This window comes from Eurypyga helias, unplaced genomic scaffold (assembly GCF_000690775.1).
Source record: "Eurypyga helias isolate BGI_N326 unplaced genomic scaffold, ASM69077v1 scaffold11145, whole genome shotgun sequence".
Classification (NCBI taxonomy): Eukaryota; Metazoa; Chordata; class Aves; order Eurypygiformes; family Eurypygidae; genus Eurypyga; species Eurypyga helias.
In genome coordinates this window covers 1-21,441 of record NW_010249692.1, presented here as the reverse complement: position 1 = coordinate 21,441, position 21,441 = coordinate 1, and the positions used below count along the sequence as shown (strand labels likewise).

At 39.0% G+C, this 21,441-nt stretch overlaps 1 protein-coding gene across 1 annotated transcript in view; it reads right to left on the bottom strand.

Annotated features, from left to right (window-relative positions):
* ANAPC10 (anaphase promoting complex subunit 10) overlaps nt 1-16,374 on the bottom strand; it is a 29,855-nt gene extending 13,481 nt beyond the window's left edge. Inside the window, exons 1-3 of the mRNA XM_010151461.1 lie at nt 16,260-16,374; nt 15,081-15,171; nt 14,186-14,306 (exon numbers count right to left, since the gene is read on the bottom strand). Of these exons, the coding sequence (XP_010149763.1) occupies nt 14,186-14,306; nt 15,081-15,171; nt 16,260-16,374 (327 nt within the window). The remainder of the gene's footprint in view (nt 1-14,185; nt 14,307-15,080; nt 15,172-16,259) is intronic.
* Between the last annotated feature and the right edge of the window lie 5,067 nt (nt 16,375-21,441).

Genomic DNA, 21,441 nt, shown 5'->3' with positions numbered 1-21,441 from the left:
AGCATAAGACATACAAATGAGAACTCTTTATATTTGCTAGTAGAAGTTATCCCCAAGGACACCTTCATACACACAGTTGAACTTGACGAAAAAAAGGGAACACAATACCTATTAAGGTCTAGACTCTCATGGTTCACTCAAAGACTGACTAGTTCAGAAAAATCCTTAATAAAAAAATACATTTGTTAACATTCCTTTAACATGAGACACAAAACACTCAGAATTCATTGTGAAATAGGAGCAGGAGATAAACCCAGTTTAGGAATCAGATGAAGAAGGCTAGAGAGCACAGGCCCTTAAGCTAGAGACACATACTATGTTATTACTCTCATTGCACCCTCTCTTGTGTCCTCCTGCAGAAAATGGGAAAATCCTGGAAAAGATTTTTGATTCAAATGCATGATCTGTTATGCCACGACAGAATAAGACAAAGAACAGTCCTCAGAGAGCAATAAAATATATTTTTTATCTACAGAAACATTTCCATGCACTACTTGAGGTAAGGAACAGGATAAAAACACACCTGAATTGCCCCCCTCACCTCTCAAAAAACTTAGCAAAGAATAGGATGCAGACATTACCTTGCAGTGTTCTCACCAAAGCCCCTAGCAGACTCACAGTCCCTGACGAAAATAACATTTCAGCAGTCAAGGGAGCAAGACCTAATTCTAGAAAGGACTGCCATGATCATAGCTCTGAAGGAACTGAATCTCTTGCTCAAGAATTGTTTAAGTGAAACAGAAAATAAGGTGTGGTGTGCCAGTTGACCAGCACCAGTTGAGAAGACAGCATAAGATTTCACAAGATTTCCCTAGTTCTTCGGTATTCTGGAAGAGTTCACGTTCCTTTTATATCTTTTCTTACGCTTAACTGAAATTAAATGTCAAGTGCCGGCTTTCCTCTTTGAATGATTTTAATATTGTGTTAGTAAAGGCACCCAGAATGATCAGAATTGATCTCTGATTGGACCTTTCTGCACTTATGTAGCACTTCTGCTTGAAATTATCTCGTACTCCCTCTAAGGATTACTTTACACAATTAAGTCTGTAAAGACAAATCAGGTAAATCAAAAACGAATATAAATAAGTTCAATGACTGTATCCTGCCAATCCTTATCCACAGGTTCGGGGGTGGGGGTGGGAAAGAAAACCCAGCTCAATTGCTACTGCAAGATATCTCCAGATATTTCCAGCTGGCTAGCAACCTCTGCAGAAAGAGAAAAGGAGTGAATGAGCAAAGTCTTATTATCATCTTTGATGCAAAATAACTCCGTTTTAAATCTTTGAGATGCTGGCATTCAGTACTGGACTCCCACAATGTTCTTTTACATATAGGATCCAAAAACAAAGCAGATAACTTAGAATTTCTCAGATCTGGGGATCTTTGAGGAAGGGAAAGAACACTGTTGTAGAATGTGGTAGGGGGGGCAAAGAAAAAGATAGGTAAAGAGCCCTCTCTATGTAACATTTTCCATGTAGTATGCAGGACCCTTTACTACAGAAAAACATCATCTCCCTATCACATAGGAGTCTGCTGATATCAGGAAACACTTCTCTAAGACCTCCCCCTAACATGCTGCTCCACAGAGATTAGAGTTCCTTTTTCCAGACAGTCCCAGACCTACTACAGTACATTCCTTCTTACTCTGCTACGTAACTTGTAAAGTCAAGTGTCTGTACTCCTCACAGAAGACTCATCATCCCTCCCTTGCACTTCCCAAAAAGCCAATAAATGATGCAGCACGCAAAGAAAGCAAGCAAAGATTTTTCAAGCTTTCCTTAGCTCAAACCTTGAAGCCTTACGTGACCAGAAGCCTCTTCAAACATCCAGGAAAAAACCTAACTGGCAATCCACACAGCAGTTTTCCCTTGGGGACAGACACAATTCAATGTGTCACCAGAAACTTCCCTTAAAATCTTTACAAGCAAGGAAAACTACAAGAGATCCATGATGTCATTACAGCAATTAATACCATATGGAAATCCAGAGTGCAGGCATTCCCCTTATCAATGACCAAAAAAATCTAATTATGTGCCCAAGCCACCTCTTGACCTGTTTTCTGCAATGGATCATACCACATTTCTTCCATAGAAGTTACAGGAACAGTAATAACTCATAAGTAATTTGGTGTTTAACACAGAAGACCAGACCTGGGTGGAAAGGCATTATGCTTTAATCTGAAAAAGAAATTAAGATAACCTATACCTAAGAACTAGTCCATTACTACATTGATAACAGTAAAAGAGAAAGACACACGCTTTTGCAATTACTGGACTGAATGAGAAAGACACATGTATAGCTCTGTGGTCATACAACATGGCCTTACCCACAGTCAAGGAGGGCTGGAACCAAAAAACCACACCAGCAAAATCAGTCTAACATTTTTTTAGGTAACCAAAAGCATAACTTGTATAGTAAAAAGCATAGACTGACATATTCGCCACTGGCAGTTAGTTGGAGTGAGTCCAGAGGAGGCCACGAACATGCTCAGAGGGCTGGAGCACCTCTGCTACGGAGACAGGCTGAGGGAGTTGGGCTTGTTCAGCCTGGAGAAGAGAAGGCTCCGGGGAGACCTTATAGTATCTTCCAGTACCTACAAGAAAGCTGGGAGTGGGGGACTTTTTACAAGGGTGTGTAGTGACAGGACAAGGGGTAACAGGTACAAATTGAAAGCGGGGAGGTTTAGATTGGATATCAGTAAGAGTTTCTTCCCAGAGAGGGTGGTAAAGCACTGCAATAGGTTGCCCAGAGAAGCTGTGGATGTCCCATCCCTGGAAGCGTTCAAGGCCAGGCTGGATGAGGCTTTGAGCAACCTGGTCTAGTGGAGGGTGTCCCTGCCCATGGCAGGGGGGGTGGAACTAGATGGTCTCTAAGGTCCCTTCCAACCCAAACTATTCTGTGATTCTATGATTATACTACTAGAATGACTTTAGCAGTGTTTAGACAGTCAGATAACTAGGTAGTTATCTTGAGTACCAAGGTAAACTATCACACCTTACCTAGCTTGAACCTTACAATCTTTTTTAGAAACATCTTCTTTTCTGCTAACTTTTACGAACCTAGCAAAAAGACTAGGAACTGTAATCAACTGTCCCTGCATTAAACAACTTGCCTACCAGGGTCTCCAACAATATGCCCAATACGCAGAGAGATTAACAACATATTAGAAAATAGATGTTTTAGTTTACAAGTGAAGAGTATGACATGTTTTGCAAACTACAGCTGAAATGAATTCTGATCAACTGAGGGGGGTGATCTGATCGAGCACCATTAAGACATTCTAGATGAGCCTGCACACTGAAACCCAGTGACAGCCATAATGCTGGAAGCACTTATACCATTGAAGTGCCAACTAGACAACACCCTTGTATTAAAAAGGAAGGGGGGCAAGGAGAGGGGGAAAGAAGGGAAGGGGTTAAAATATTCAAGTAGGGAAACTAAGCATTTGAGTCTCTTCTGTCATACTGTCATCCACCCCTCCACCCACACACCTTATTTCTCACTCCCATGTTCAATCTTCAAGCAGAATGCTTAAATGAAGGGAAGCACGAAGTTCTTCCTTGATATGGTTTTTGTGGTGCCAAAACCAAATCTCTGCTTGCTTCTCTTACTTCTGAAGTATTAATGATTATCTGCAAGAAGCATCTAGTGAGCCTAGGTTAGTAAACTGTAATTAGAAATCCCTACAAACTTTGAAAAACCATTTACCAACAAATATCCCAGTGCACTCTCCAAACACAGGACCTTTATTCCAACAGGAACTCTCAGTAAAAAATGATGTGTGAACAGCAGACACTGATGTTCACACAAGCATACTGCATACAACCCAGCAAGCAATTTTTCTGTTTTTTTTGGATTATGCCCTTAGGTACTGGCACAATGGAATTTCAATACCATAATTGCTTATTTCTCTGTGTGCCAGCCTCTGAAATAACAGGTAAAAAAAGCCACCACATAAACCAAACATTCTTTTTTTTTTTTTAAATTACAGGAATCACAAAATAAAATGTTTTTAATTCAGTTCAAACGATGTAATTTATAACCATGACACAAATGGAGAAGCAGCACAAAAGGGAAAATACAGAAATAACATAACGTTCCCAAGGTTCAGTTTACAAGGACCTCACACAAAGTTTTTTTTTTTTTTTGCAACTCTTACTAGAAACAGTATTATTTGCTAAAAATGCAGTAGCTGCCAAAAGCTATGATCCATCTAAAGCAAACATGTTTAAGATGGAAATAGAGTGTTAATGCTGAAGACAGACAGAACTGAGTATACAAGTTTTCTTTTAAAAATGTTGAAGCAACTGTAGTACAGTGTTAAAATTGTTTTTAATCTTTCTGAGCAAAAATCGATTGCACTTGTAGATAAACACCTAAAGTAGAAAGAAGTACATTAAGACAATAACAGAAGTAATCAAATTTCAAACTTTCTAATTAAACCTCTTTTGCCTGCAGAAGGTTATTGGGAATTCAACACTAGCCTTGGTTCACATGATAGAACAATGGGAAAATTTTCCGAATGGTTGAACGCTAACCCTGACAAGTGTGGAGAGCCAACTACAATACATTATATGGAAGCATAACCTGCCACCCACGTTGCTGAGAGAACAGCTTTCAAACACATGCACCGAGCTGTAAAACCACAAAATCCCTTATTACACATTGTCCCTTACTTAAGGTGAAACACACTATTCCCCCCCTTTTTACAAATCTTGGTGCTTTCTTCAAAACTTCATCTCTGAAGTTTATTTAGCAGCTAACTAGACTGTTTTTCAGACTTTTTTTTTTCCAAAGGCCATTTTTCCTGTTTTGTTTTCTAACCGAAATAAAAGCATGTTTTTATAGTACACAGTGAAGCCTATTATGCCTTTCACTCTTGCCTTCTTTTTTTTAAAATACTACTTCCACCTGTGTGACATTATCCAACTTTTTAAAAAGGAAGTGTCTGATATATGACTAATTCATTTGTGAAGATTTATTTCTGGAGTGAAATATTTTCCTTTTTTTAATAAGATACATGACTCATCACTGGTAAAGTAAAAAAGTGGATCCACCATGCTTTTGATTGAAGACGAGATATTCTGTTATTTACTGTGATTCTTTTCCACTGTTATGCAATTTGATTATACTCAAAAAGATGAACTGCCACAGTATGTGTGGTGATAGTCAGCGGCATTCATGTAAGTCAACTCTTGCTGCAGAGTGACAAACATACTCCACCCTCATTACAACACGCTGTGGTTACTAGCCAAACATCTTTGCCTTTTTCTGAGAAGGGTATGTTATAATAAAAGCAGACCAGCAAAACAAATAATATGAGGGGACCTGAGATACGGTGAAAGTGATAACAATTGTTAGAAAACATAACTCTGAATAGGGAAAGTGAACTACTTAATGATTTTTAGGAACACCTATAATCTCATCCTATGAAAAAAGATCATTGAAAAATGCTGGTATATAAAACTTTTAGTTAATGATTTCCCCCCCCTCCTGCCCCCCCCACCCTACATGTCTGCTGCTTGAATCACTGCATTCCAAGACAGTTAGAGGATATACACAGTTTCTTCAGGGGTTTTCAGTTGCAACTTTGCTGGCAATGGGAATTTTATTTGCAAGTGTTTCTATTCTACTGACAAGGTCAATTAGTCCAATGAACTATTGGTTGTTCTTCTGATAGCTCAGTGTATTTATTCAAGCAAGCACTTTTATAACCCACAATTGAATGCAGACAGTTACCCTTGTAAACACAACTGTCCACAGGGATTTTCACTACATATTGGGCATGTAAAAGAAAAACATGCTTTTGTTCCCTCAGCCTGATAGCACGTAAGTTTGATTTTGTGGATTGAAGGGGGGCAGCCTACTGTTTTAAACATATATATGCTCTATTGTACCTTAATATGCATATTTGCACCAATTCCTAGGAACTAAAGAATATTTGATTTCTCTAGCAGCTCCAGAAGTTTGGTCATGCTATCAGAGAGAGAGAGATCAGCATCTCTGCTCTGTCCAGGCATTAAAAAGATGTGGTTTAAAAGAAACAAGAGATGCTATAGGTAACACTAAGGGTTAAAGGCTACATAAAATGCTTTCACAAAGCCAGAAGTAAAGAGGTGGAAATCGGCTGCAGAAGTTGGCAGAGGTAAAAGTAAAAAAAAAGGAGGACCATTCCACAGCTCTAAGTAGAATTTTTGTAGGTAGGTCAGCAGCATGGCCATGCCACTGACATAATGCACGAAAAGGAAAAATGACAGACCCTAGTATCAGAACTTTCAGTAACACATACATCTACTCCTTTCACCCTTCATACAAAAATCTTTTTACAAAGAAGAGAGTCTTCATTTTTACCAATTAGGTAAAGGGGCTAGACTATTAGTACACTACTCTTGATTATTCAAGTCTTCCCTGAAGAAATCTTCAGGGATATAAAGAGTGTAAGAAACTATCACAGAAAAGCAGCATTCATGGCTGTATTCCTATCATATCCACTTTGGTTATTATACAGATATCACAAAAATTAAAAAGCTTACTGAAACCATCTGGGAAGTCTGTTGTACAGGAGACAATCACAGAGATAATCAATAAGGAAATATGGATTCCATAAAGTGATAAACAACACAGAAGTATACACAGTATATCAAATCTCTAATAGCAACATTAAAGCCCCGCTGAAAACAAACAGCTTCTCTGCAAAGTGTTACCAAGAAAAGTTGTCAGTATAACAAACTGATGAAAAATGGGAACAACAGGTTTTAAGGACTGGAAGGAGGAGTGCTTTACATTGGTTTAACTGAAGAAGGAACCATCTAAACAGCTTTACTGGTTTTGTGGGGTTTTTAAGGTCGATGTAAATTATACCAGGCAATGGCAAACCAGGCAATTCTAGAGACAACTAATTTCATTTGAACAAGTGTCAAGCATTTACAAGCTGATACCAATAGACATCACAATTACAAGTTTCAATTATTCAGGTATAATACTAAACACAACCCAACGTGGGCTTTGACCTGGGATACTTGTTCAATAGCACAGATAAACCGCATAGACTACAAACAGATCACAACCTTCCTTCAAGATGACTACTACCATTCTACAACAGTATTATCCTACATACTTCAAAAGAGCATTGGAGAACATCCTCATCTGAATTTGCAGTTGGTTTCCTTACTACACTATACCAGCTGCAAGGCCACAATTTTATCACTATATTTAAAAAATACGAACATAAAAGAATACAAGTATTTGGTGCTTTCCTTCTGACACAAAGAGCACAACCTGCTCCTGTCTGTCAGAGAAACGACTGCAACTTATTTATATTATTGTAATTACAATACACTAGTGGAGGCTTGCAAAGCCTATGAAAAATTCCCTCATAATACTGGAGGACAGTTTCCCTGCACTGATAACATACTTTGTGACATTTTGAGCCATCCGTACCAGATAGATTTTTACAGAACTAAAATATATAATGAACAAGCTTTTCAAGCAATCTCTTCAAATCCTCCCACTAGAATTTCATGCAGAAAAAGAAAAGATGAAGCCACATCACTACGCACTCCCTACAAAAGAGGTATTACACAGCACAACTTGATTTGACATGAATCATTTATGTTATCTTGTCTTTTCTCATTAGCAGTGGAGAGAGCAGCTCTTTCAGTTCCACGTGAAAAAAATTCTACACTGTTCCTAACTCATTTTGCATGGTGGAACTTAGATCGAATAATCATGAAAATTCCAGGCGAGGCTTTAACATATCTAAAGTTTTTTGCTTCCATCAGTTCCTAGTCTCTATATACTATAGTTCCCTTGAGGAAAGCTCTGTACTTCATCAAATTCCTGCCTTCTATGAAGCTGTTGCCACGTTCTCTCATATGGCTTTTCCTCTGCTTCAGAAGGTAAAGTCAGACTGACAGTATTAAAAATAGAGGGCCTCTTTAATGTAGCTGTGCCTAATTGAGTCCCTCTGTGTCAAGAAAAGGTTCCTTCGTAGATTCATTTTTGAATACTGGTATACAAAATAAAAAGAAGTTATCTTTTTGCATGCAGCACGTGCCAATTAAGTTTAGTTTTGCTCTTTTTTTCCCCTCTAAGATCCAACAGAAGAGATGTTTATTTCTTTTAAAACACCATTTCAGAACAAGATAAGTTAAAAATGCTTAATAATTTTGATGTGGACCAAGATAATCTTCCATTCTTCAGAAATCTTCTGGATCTAATGTGGATCTTGCAATTTGTACACACCTCAAGTGCACAAAAGGCTATTTCAATAACTGCATTTCTCCTGACCGTGTAGTAAATTCCATTCTAGTATATTACCATTCCAGAGTATAAGAAGCAGGAAAACTGCTATCCTGTTGATAATTTCCACAAGCACAGGAATGATGAGCAGGTCATATCATCTACAGTGATGATGACACTGGCATGGAACAGTGATGTCATGTAATGTAATTGAATTCGCCTTTCTTTTGTAAAGACGGGTTCATGTGAATAACCCAATTGGTGACTCAAAGTATCCTGGAAGGTGGAAACAGAGTACCAACTGCATCAAATGGAAATAACTTTGCTTCCTAAACTTGACTCCTACCCTTGATATCAATCACAGGCTTAATAACTAACCAATACCAGTGGTTCATTCTACTCCCCTGCTTTCCAGATTTCCAGTACTAGTAAGGTTTAGATGTAAGGAACAAGTACTGCCCGCATCCTGGTGAACTAAATCCATACCCAGCTAGCATAACAGCAACATAACAATCAAAACAAACAAGCTGACCTCATCTGCAGAGCATCCGAGTCAGACAAGAGAGACTACAGTTTGAAATTCTATAGAACTAAAACTTACTCAGTCTTTTCTTATCCTCAAGTGTAATTTGTAAGAAGCAGACTAAGTATTTTAATTGACATTCTGAAACCAAAGAATAACTAAGGATCAGAAATGCACTTTTTCTTATATGGAAGAGAGAACACAGAGGAACAAAGGGTTTCTAACCAAAGTACTTGAGGCCTAGTCAGGAATCTAAAGAAAGTGGTAACTCAGTGTTCCATTTTCAGAGGAAAGCAGTTTAAAATCCACCTTAGAGATGCTTGATCGGAGACTTGGAACAGTACATTTTCTTGACTCATTAGCTCGCAACAGTCATATGACAAGTTAGCATCTCCTTCTCAGTATCTAAGTTCACTTCACATGCAGAAAACAGGGTGAGAGTGCTAGCTGTTGAATTTCAGAAAATGCCTGGAAAAGTCCAGCCTATCCACTGCAATCTCTGGACACTGTAGGAGTAAAGAGGTTACAATAGGATCAGACTTTCTGAGCTAAGTCTCAGAAAAGCTCCCCAGTTTGGGCCTTCCTCTGGTTGAAAATTCCCTGCTCCAGTGCAGAACCTCTGGAATAGATGAAGTGGCCCTGTCCGTGGTGCTTGGTCCCAATACCACACACCAGGGAGACAGCTCTGCTTGCCAGTTCTGGGGCACTGGTTACACAATGCCGACACCAAAAGGGCTGGAAAACAACCTAGACAGCAATTCAACAAGACAAACAAGAAGTTTGTTGTCAAAAGACAACAAGAAGTTGAAGCAAAGGACTCACACTGTTGCCATCAAAAATGTATTAAGATAACAGGGCTTTCACCTGAGTCTTCAAACAGATCAAACTCCTGTTGAAAAGGTTAAGTTGGCCTTTGTTCCAGGTGGAAAGCATACAGCAACCAGTTAAAGCAGGCAGTGTTTAATACTTAGTATCATTCTTCAATGCAAAGGCTGCTGCATAGGACCTGCAGAAACAAAGTGCCTTCTTCCTTCATAAGGTCTATCCATGGCTGCCCCCTGACAGATTACTGCATGCCCAGAAAGGCTGTTAACCAGGGAAGCTGCCCTGTTCCAGCAGCATTGCTTCAGACTGAAAGACTTCCAAAGGAAGCAAACACCTTTCTTACCTAGCTTAGACAAAGCCATGATGCTCTCTGCAGACTTGCCCTACTGCATAAAGAGGGCACATTCACAGCCAGCAGCTTCCTGTGCCCCTCCAACGGAGTGTTTCTGATCCTTCCCTTCTAGGCCTGAACACCAGAATGCATCTCATCTGCCATGCAGATTATCGCTACCCTTAAGGTATCTGAAAAACAAAGTACATACAGCAATGCCATGCACTAGCAATGGCTCGGTCCTATCACAAAGCTTGCCAGCTTCTCTGAACCACACAAACAACTAAATCAAAAGTATGTCCTATTCCAAATCAAAAATCATGGGAAAGTCCAAGAAGTGTGCTGGAAGAACTAACTCCTACTGGAACAGGAAGCAAGCTATACCTGTCTAGTTGCATCTTACCTAGTTACAGCCACGACATGTGCAGCGCATCCTGTTGCTGAGTCTTCTACACAGCAGAACAGAGGACTTCGACTCTTTCAGAAAAGACTTCTGCCTCTTAAAGCAAGTTTAATTTTGGGATTAAACACCAGTGGCTTCTCAGATGTGAAGTAATGCAAGAAGTGAATAACTATATCCAGAAAGTCTGACACACACCTTCCCAGAGTGTCTTTTATATCCGAAGATGTAGAACTGGCTAATAAGTTTACAGGTGCCAGGACTTGCTGTGTCAAATCCCTACATTACAGGCCAACAGCAAAAGCCATTGCAACTACTGGGCGACCAAAACCCAAAATCCTTCCTGCACTTAACATCATTAACACTTAATCGTTTTACAGCAAGATGAACTGCCGATGACCTAAATGTCTTGGAGAGGTACCAAGGCAACAAGCAGGTGAGCATTAATTGAAGAGACCAGCAGTCTCCTACAGCAAACAATTCACTCGCACCCTTGGCGGTGGGTTATTCTCCTATCCTGAGAAAGTATACTAACAAATCACATACTGAAGAGTCTGGATGCTGTTCCAAAAATGCCTCTGTAGACTATCTTTGTCCATCCAGTCTGTTTGCACCATTATGTGGGACAACTGAGACTGGAAATGCAAAAATATGTGCTCCAAGATTGACAGCTGTGACAAAAAGACACGTAATTCAGGGGAGAAGGCTTACTGTACACATCCTAACTGTACTTTCTCCAGCTGAGCAAGGGAATAATACTACCTGATTCGACAGCTGTTCTCACCCATAGGATGGGGCAAAAATGACTACTTTTTCATCAGGGCTGGAAGGGGAACCCACTTATATTCAGAAAATAAGATCATTTTAGGTTCCAAAAGTGACACGCATACAAAACAGACCACAAACTAAAGCTAATCTTTTATTATTGATAAAACCTAGTCTAACAGCATGTTGCACTGTCTTAAAAATTAGACCATTAAGAAGAAAAAACACAGGGAGTCATCATAGAATTTTCATTAGACACTGATCTGGGCAAGCATCCATGGAAAAAAAATTATTTAGCTGGATTTTCCACCCACTTAATCAGTCCTGAAGCCAATGGAATCATTGTATAATTAAGTAGATTTCTCTAAAGAGCTCATAACAGTTCACACTGCTTTAATAACCTGCCTATGTGTCAGAGAAGCTGAAGATAAAGTTTCAGGACTGAAGGAAAATTTAAGAAACACATTGTGAGTATCAAACAGTTTAGGAAATATGAAGATTGATAGCAATACTTAACCCAACAGTGGTAACAGTTAGTCACTAGTGTTTTACAGCATCAAAGTATTTACCTCATTAGTAAGCAGCTTGACCATATCTTCATCTCAGTTTTGAAGTAAAAAACCATACAAGCATGTGGTACACTTAAGGATTACTGCTCTCATGCAGCGTATTAGTCATTAATATACTGTAAAAGATACTAGTAACTGGTTTCATTTAGAAGTGGCTTTATTTTTTTAGCTAAATACATTACGTATAGAATCCAGTGTTTAGCAAGAAAAAGCTAAAGAAATATTGCCTGTGAAACTGCAGAGGACTAATATTATTATTATTGGGAAGTTATTGTCCCCCTGTGCTGGGCACTTTGGAGGCCGCACCTCAAATCCTCTGTTCAGTTGTGGGCTCCTCACTACAAGAAAGACACTGAGGTGCTGGAGTGTGTCCAGAGCAGGGCAGCAGAGCTGGGGAAGGGTCTGGAGCACAAGTCCTGTGAGGAGTGGCTGAAGGAGCTGGGTGTTTAGCCTGGCGTAGGCTCTGGGAGACCTTATGGCTCTCTACAGCTGCCTGAAAGGGGGTTACAGAGAGGTGGGGGGTGGTCTCTTCTCTCAAGCAAGAAGTGATAGGACAAGAATAAATGGCCTCAAGTTGCACCAGGAAAGATTTAGATTGGATATTAGGAAAAGTATCTTCACAGAAAGGGTTATCAGGCACTGGAACAGGCTGCCCAGGGAATTGGTTGAGTCACCATCCCTCAAGGCATTCAAGAGACCTGTGGACAAGGGTCTTAGGGACATGGCTTAGTGGTGGTATTAGCAGTGTTACATTAGCATTCAGATTTGATTATCTTCAAGTTCTTTTCCAGCCTAAAAGAGCCTATTGTATTATTATACATTTTATGGTTTCTACACATCTTTAATGACACATACACCCTCAAAAGTGTAAGTCTACACAATTATAAGAAGTTTAGTGTCTGCAGTGCGCGTGTAATGCTGTACTGAACACGACTCTCGGGATCCCCGCGCAGCTCCAGCAGCAGACGGCAGGACAAACGGAGCAGCTCATTAAGGACAAGACTGACATCTAGCGGCCACCGGGAGCACAGACCCCGGTCCCTACACCAGGAGAATCTCCAACGCCCACAACGCTGCCACGCGATTATGGTTACAAGACAGAATTTGCAACTGGAGCAAGTCCAAGTAGTGTGCTGATTCGATTTCTCGTCATTCCGACCCTTCTGTTCTTGTCCTACCTGCCCCATAAGGGAGGAAAGTTAAACCTTCGCAATGTATCAGCCAATAGCTGCCAAGCTCCAGAGAAGAGCAATCTTAAACATGAAGCTGCCATAACTCAAAATTAGCAGATACCTGCTCATGAGTAACCCGATCCTTTTACAAGGTGGACTTCTACAAAGATCGTGGATTACTTTAAATCTGCTTTTACTGTTCACCAGAAGGCTAGCAAAACTAAGCAGTTAAAGCAACTCAGTTGTTCCATTAAAGAAACTTTTTCTGGCAGAAAGTGCCAACGTGAAAAATTCTGGGTTTGACTATTACACTTTCGTAAATACAACAATTAACAGAACACTACAAATCTACATCCCATTCAAAATCTTAAGCATCAAATGGCATATCTACAGAAATGGAAACTGGATTTTGCATCATGTTGTTAAAAACATAAAAACTGCATCCCTTCTAGAATTCCTGCATCTCGGTGACTGTCTAGTATAAAAAAAAGCATTGCAAAAGATTATAAACCATACTCACAAGTAAAGCACCACTTATGACCACATCTGATTGTTACTTAGATTAGACATCAAATTTAAAATTGTCATCTGCTTTATATGGGATTTTGGAAAAATCAGTGTTGCAACTGCCCTAGCTCTCACCATCAGCAGTGGCGTGAGTCAGCTGCTACCCATATGGGATAGACCCTCAGTGACATGAAGATTCTCTCACCAGTAGGATACAAAGAAGTCTTTGCATAACTGATGATCTGGCCTTGTGTCCCAATTTCTTCTTGCCAGGGTCTCAAAGTGCACTTTGAATCCATTGCTACTAGCTGATAAGAGTATGCACAGCTTCCCAAAACTGAAATCCAGACCCCAAAGATATTTATGCACCATACACAGCCGTAACTACAACCTGTAGCTTGAAATTCTGATTCCCAGTGAGATTCAACAGCTGATCAACCCATTAATAAAAAGAAAAGGCATGAATTAAGTTCAAGCCTAAAATGCAAGTATTTAAAAGCAAAGTCTCCCTTTCGATGTATGTAACATACAGGCTCTGCAGATATTTTAAGTGAGATCCATGTTTAACCAATTCTCAACAGCCCTGTTATGGAAAACCCCACTCTTTATTCCATTACAGGATCCACCTATCAAGTCTGTTATAACCATGATGATAATGGAGCCTGATAAAAACAGAAACCAGTCTAGCGAATTTACAAGATAAAAACTGAAAGCAAACACCAAAACAAATGCAGCCATCTTTCCCCTCCAAGCACAATGCCATATTTTACTTGCAAAACCAATTCTACTTTGTCAGATGCCTTAATGAGAGGAGACCATTTTAGGACAGAAAGCAAAGCATCATTGACCTACCCGGATTTCCTGAAGATTATGAAAATTATTTCCTACTCTGACAGAGATTTTGCTCGGTGTGTAACTTTCATCAGATTTGTAGTCTGCATAAATACATATCGTCTTCACTGTTGTTTTTCTTCTGCAAGAGGCAACAAAAGCTATATAAGCATCATAAAAACATTCAGGATGAGTTTGTTGCTTGTTCGTAATAACTCAGGATTTAAATGTTCTAAAGCTTAACACGAGCATGTCCACTGATTTATAAAAGCCCCACTGTTAATGTGGAAAAACACCTAATTCCTTTAAGGTATGCACACACAGCTGATTTTCACTGTTTCGCATTGTCTGCCTTCAGAAGTATTGGTATAACCAAGAAATACAACAAAAGGCCAAGATGGCAAATAAACAGTTGTATGCTACGAAGCATGTTTACCTTATCAAATATGGGCTCTATTACTACACTAAAGACTTCTCCAGAAAACAAATAAAGAAAAAAAAAATAGTGACAAATACCTAACCTCATCTTAGGAGTTTGGTTAAAGGACTGAAAGCATTCTACACAGAACAGAGTAGGAAAGAGTTTCTCAAAGAATCTCTTGTTAAGTTATAAAAGGACTACATTAAAAGAGAGAATCATCTACCCTTCAAATTACTAAGACAATCAGGACAAAAATGTCACCTTAGGCAAATGTGAAACTGTTACAAATGAAATACTATTAGACATTCCTTTTGGTGCTTGTTTAGTAACCATAACATTCAAAAATCTCATTTTTATAAATGCTATCTAACCAGTTTCTTACCAGTTGAGTAACAGGATTAACCCAGGACTCCTTCCACTTCCAAAACTCCTATCTTGGTGAACAGTAACCAGTTATACAAAACACCCGTACCCATATAGAGTAATTTTTAATACCTAAATTGGATGTTCACCAAATGAGGCTGTGATCCATCTGACTGCCAGTAAGTTTCTAGATTATCATCTCGTAACTGATCCACTCCAAATCCTAAGAAAAAGAAAAGGTGATAGTCTTGAATATCCCATTTCCATGATGTAGACATCACAGACATTTTTCTACAGCTGTAACAAACTGAAGTATGTATCCTAAATTACAACATAAAAGGAAATATTTCTAGATATCCAAGTTGTGCCTTGAAAAAAACCGCACAAAACTGAAACAGGGGAATCTGTCAATCAAAGCTCAGTACACAAATGTCTTTACATTCTTACCTCCTACTTAAGTCTGTGTGGTTTGAAACCATTCAACATGTTCTGGAATTCCAAATGGTTAAGTAGTAATTCAAGCTAATTGCAAGAACAATACTTTGTGATTAGGCTTTTCCACCTACTCTATAATCTAACCGCTAAACGAAAGGAAAATCAGTAGCAGAGACCATTCATTTATTATAAAATTTTAGCCAAACACAGCATTTTCAAGTAGTCTCCTGCAATATATTTACTTTTTCAAGTTAGTAGCTAGAATAACCAATAGACGCCAAAAACAGTGTTCCGGAAAGTTAACACTGTCACATTTAAAGAAATAACTCCAAATCTTTATTTTTCCATTCCCTCGTTGCCTGTCCTCTTACTATTCACATCCTTTTATTGATTGCCCACACTAGCAGTTGAAGTTCAATCTGCAGTAAGAAATTATCTGCACTGTTTGAAGCCACTAAACCATATCACATTTTTCTCAAAGTAAGTTTCCGTGGTTTTTCTAAGTTAAAAATCAAAGATAACTCAGGCAAAATGCTGAAGCATAAGAATAATTACACAGTGCTGGGTGTGTTTCTCCTCACATGGTTTAGTTGGTTCACCGTGCAAGTAAAAAACACAACAATTTAGCAGAAAATCAGTAAAATAGATATTTTGTTAACAAGCTATTTCTTCGCTGTAGGATTTCTGATACAGTTACAACTGTCATATTGCATCAAATACAGACTAGGCCAAAATCATTTGAAGTGGCTACCCATACAGCTTAAACTACAGCAGTTTTACTGCTACACTCTGTACATATGTCTTACCAAAACAAACCACTACATATTCTAAGAAATGTGCACATTCAGCTTCTCAAATCATTTGTTTTAGTTTTACCTGGCTTACATGATGAAAGAGACCAAACTGCTTGTGAGCCTATTTCTCTAACAGTACCAGTCCTCTCTAACTGCTTTGGATCAGCACCAGGTGGTGTCTTGTTTGGGGTAGTCATTTCTAGTAAAAGAAAACAAGCGAGTTAATCAATACATTTCTAGCTTGATGGGAAAAATCAAAGGCTTTTGTTTGTTCATATAGACACTTATTATTTGGCCTCACACTTCTACAACAGCCTACAGAATACATGGTTTATACGTATACACATATATGCATACATTTTTGCGTGTCTGTAGAACCCTTTACTCATATATATGCTATGTTTTATTTAAATTAGACATTTTTAAATAAGAAACTCAAGTTTTGTGTCCTTAAAAATGCAATCCACACTAGGAACTTTCATAACATATTTTACCTGTATCATTCTAATTCACACATACAGAGTTAGTCAGGATGTCAGGATTTGGGGGTTTTTTCCAGTTTTGTTTTTAAGAAATGAAAACAGAACCTCTTGATTTAAAGGTTAGCAACACAATTTCCTTTCCCAACCACCCCCATACTTCAGAGTTTTCTTAATCTGCAAGTTCAGACACCTATTCAGAAGCTAGAGCAAACCTGTCCTCCTGGAGATACTTTTCCTCAAAAATATGAAATACAAATTAAAACAAATTGTAGTCTCTAACTTCGTAGAGAGTGGTTATTGCCACATTTATCCACAGTCCATTTCCTTAACTTCTTCACCCGGAATCAACCTGTGACTTGCACGGCTCAAGTAATCACATTCAGTCTCAACACCTAGACTCCTGCCAGACTACTTCATAATCATGTTGGGTTTCATATAGTGTAGAGCAGGCTACTACTTCCTAGAAAGTAGTTTAAAAGACTTTAAAAAAAGCATAAAAACAAATTCCATGCAAGCAACTACATTAAAGCTTAAAATTTAACATAAAGCACTCAAGACTGAGGGAACTAGAGCTGACTTCTAATCCATTGCTTACACGCATGACATCATATTATGCTACGCTCACCTCAGAAAAAGTCTTCCAGTACCTCGCCTAGATAGCAAGAGAGGTACTGAACTAGGCTGGTGTCTCAGAACCCAGACCTTACCCAAGACAGAAGTGACACAAGGCAGAGGCGACATTTTCTATGCAAGAAAAACTCTGCAGCTAAAAACTTTGTCAGGCACCAGAAATCTGAATCCTGTATTGTACATCACTGTCCACACCAAACACTTTCTATTGGCCCTTCGCTATTTTTTTTTCCCTCTGCAAACACAGAACTGAGGCAGTCTTCCAGGGTTTGGTTATTTTTGCTGCTTTCTCATATGGTAATGGTAGCCCTGACAACCACAGAAAATCTGAAGAAATAATTATGTATGTATTAGAATCTAAGTACTGACAACAGCAAGCGTCACAAAAGCTCACAAACAGAAAGCCTTACTCAAACTCTCAGAGAAGTGGGTTGAACACTACACAGCTAATCCTACGGTCACCACATACACATTCAGGTAATCCAGAAATATACCAGTCCTAATGCCTTCCAATCAAAAATACTCATGCAACAACATGTTACAAAGCCCTTCCCTGCAGAAAAGTTTTGTTAAAAAAAAAAATATCCATCTATTAAAAAATTGAATAGGCAATCCATTTAGCCATTCCCACAAGACAATAGCACATTAATCTTCCCTAGTCATTGTACTTAAATATACCAGCAAGTCCTCACATGCTTTTATTTTTTGACTTCTAAAAGTAACAAAAACTCTAAATCCAATAGTCACATCTTCATTCCTAGAAACAGTTATCGTCAGATTAATGAAAACCCCAACTTTAAGCCATAAGTAGTATGTAAACATCCCATCAGAACTCAGCAAAATAAGGCAAATCACAGAAATTGCATTGTACTCTCAGATTATCTCAGAAAGTTGACTACACATGCTTTTTAGAAAAAATACTAGAATTTTAAAGTATGCAGAATCCCTTACAACCATGATGTTGACATGTTTTATAAGCTTCAGCATGGATAGGAAAGTTCTAAACAACTTGACATTGCCAGGATCTGTAGTGCAATGATTCGCAAAAGATTGAGGCATAAGTTTTAGGGGTCTGAAATACACAGCGAGAAACCCCATCCAAGTTTGAAAACATCTTAAACCGAGCTTCTTTCCTTCTATCTAACAGGCAAAGCCACTCAAGATCCAGATTTCAACTCCAAGCCACTGCTGGCAAAGTAGTCAGCCACAAACTGTGCATCAGTGATGTGAAAGACTGAAAAACTTCAAAGTTCTAACTAATGAGTTGAACTTCTCAAGCCAGTTTTTCATGACAGAACTCCTGTTCAACCAGTTTAGTGACAATACATTCTGGATAGCTTTACTGAAGCTTCACAATACTCTAAGAATTTTAAAAGCAGAAAGCTGGTAAAGTACTAAGGAAAAATAACACAGTAACAGACCAGCTCACTCAAGTAACACTTTTGGATGTTTTACTAGCAGAAGTACAAGTACCTTATTTTGGACAAGATAGAAATGCTTAACATCAAAAGCAATTTAAGTCACCAAATAAAATAAATAAAAATCAAAACATTTTCTTAACCCAAGAAGATAGTGGAACGAGCATTTCTTTTTCAGGCTGTGTAAAAAGTGAAATGCCTTAAAATGGTTCAACAGTCTACCTTTCCCAACCAAAGCAGGCAGGTCATTCTCAGTATACTAGGTGGAAGACACTTTTTGAAGGTATATACCTGAAAGCAAACCCTTCACTAAGCCCATGCACACTCTTCCGTAACACACCGAAGAGATGATAGAGAGGGATACCTTAAGAAGCCTTAGAAGGAAAGGACCATGAAAATCCAGGCTCAAAGAAACTTCAGCAGATTCCTAAGCAGTTTTCTCCAATTCCACCATGTTAGCATGCACAGAACTGTTTAAACACACACCTGTAAGGACCTTTGAGAGACCACACTTTCCTAACAGATGTCCGCCCAGCCATTTACTTCTCCAGCAAAAGAGATTTCAGTGTCTTTGTGGACAGCCAGCTTCAGTGTTTCACCAATCTAAAAGCCAAACGTTTCACTTTAACATCCAACCCAAGCATTACCTCCTAAAGGTAACAGTTTCTTCTGTTGCTCTACAGAACGCTCAACAATTCACTAACCTTCATATAGCAACCCTTTTACAAACGTGAGGGCACGCATCAAATTTGCTCTTAGTTACTTCTAGTGTGCCTATGCCTTTTAAGTTTCCCTCACAATGCAAATGTTATAAATTTAATATTCTTGCAGAGAAAATCTGCAAAAGTAGTAACACAGAGGTCACTTTCCTTGTCTTTATACTTAAATCATACTTGTTAACACACCAAAGTAACATCTGCCTAGCTGAAAGGACACCATATTATCAATATTTAATTTACTATACACTACAGTGCTCAAATGGTTTTGTGGGATACTGTTTGCTGTTCAGTAAGACCTTTTCCACTAATATGCCTTTGCTTTTTCCTCCCTGTGTTCTCCTCCTCCCTCAGTTCTTGTTAACTGAGCTTAATGACATTGATTTCCAATCTGCTATCAACCTTCTGAAGACTGTTTTGAGTTCTGACCCTGAGCTGTACAGTGCCTGCAACTTGGCAACCTCTCTCTTGTGTGTTCACCACTACAGAAAACAATGAAAAGACAACCAAAAGAGAACTCCGCAGGAGTACACTCCCTGACATCCCTGTTTAAAAGTGAATTATTTGCAAGTCAGCCTCAAAAGCTGTTTTTCAATTGGCTGTACAAGATCTCACAGAGATTATTTTTAGACCGCATTTCAATAGCTTTTTTTAAACGTCAACCCAGACAATGGCAGAAACCTTGTAAAACTCAAGACAAATCACTTATATTCCTTCCTCATTAACTGCATTGGCTACTGTATTAAAGATGTTTGACCCAGACTGTTCTTCACAAGACAAACTTGCCCATTTTCTGTTTACACATTGTTTTTAATTCCCTTCTACTTATTGACAAACTCTCCTCCCAAACCACCTCCTCAGAATCTTTCAGAGGATCAAGGCTCATCCAGCTTTGCTTTTCTTTTTAATTATTCCGACTGCATTCCCATCACGTTATTCCGTTTTAGCAAGTATCCAGTTACAACTTTTCCAGCCCGACCGAACAAAGGCTGCACTGACTACAGCACTGTTGCAATATCTGTGATTTGTAAGACTGTTTTTCTTGTTCTTAACAGAGTTTTTCACACCTGAGACTCCCTGACTGTCACGCTTGCAGCACTCATTTTACCTCACAAGCTCTTTTCCCTGCTCTCATTTTCTCTAGATGGGCCCTTGTCAGTTTATGCCTTTGAAGACCTGAAGATATATCCAGAAACCAGTCTCATTTACTCTTATTTTTCATTCAGAAGGCAGATTAAACAGTAGCTTTGAACAGTCAAACTACTAACGTTTATCAGTATTCAATAATGATAGTAAGTCCGCAGTAGCAATCTATTTCAACAACCAGCTCACCTGTGCATTTGGCTCCTCAGATTATTCTCTCAGTACAATTGTAAACATCTATTGTTTTCACTCTGCCTTCAGTGGATTGCCTTAAACCCATTAATGAAAATTACTTAAGTCTTTCACTGTCACAAACATAAACATATTTCACTAGAAATAAGGTAATTAGAGCAACCGCACACTAGATTTACCTCAGCAATTCGTACACATGCATCCCTGATCAATCTAAATTAACACACATTTTAAAAAATGTATTTTTGTACATGGGCAGGCGTCCCAAGTTACCTAGTAAGGATAAAAAGGATGCAATCACGTCTTTACAACTGCTTTTGTGAAGTGAAAGCAGCCTCTAAAAAGCACAGTAACCAGCGGAAGAAGCCAGGGAACCTAGCTGCTTTCGCTCAGGCCCCCTCGGTAGCCCGCCCCCACCGACCTCTTTGTAGGACTTTTAACTACGATTTTAAGTGTAATTAATTAATTTTAAAACATTATATGACGCCCGTGTCCCCCAGGCCTAGAGAAGACGTAAATACTAGAAATAACTGGAAAACACTGGAAACAACGCCTACTCACGTAAGGCCCCGGGGTGCCCAACAGCAGGGCCCGCTCCCCTCTCCCGGCTGGCCGGGGTCAGTGCAAACGCACCAGCACGCGCCGGGGAAGGAACCTGGAGGAGGTACCGGTCCAGCAGCGCC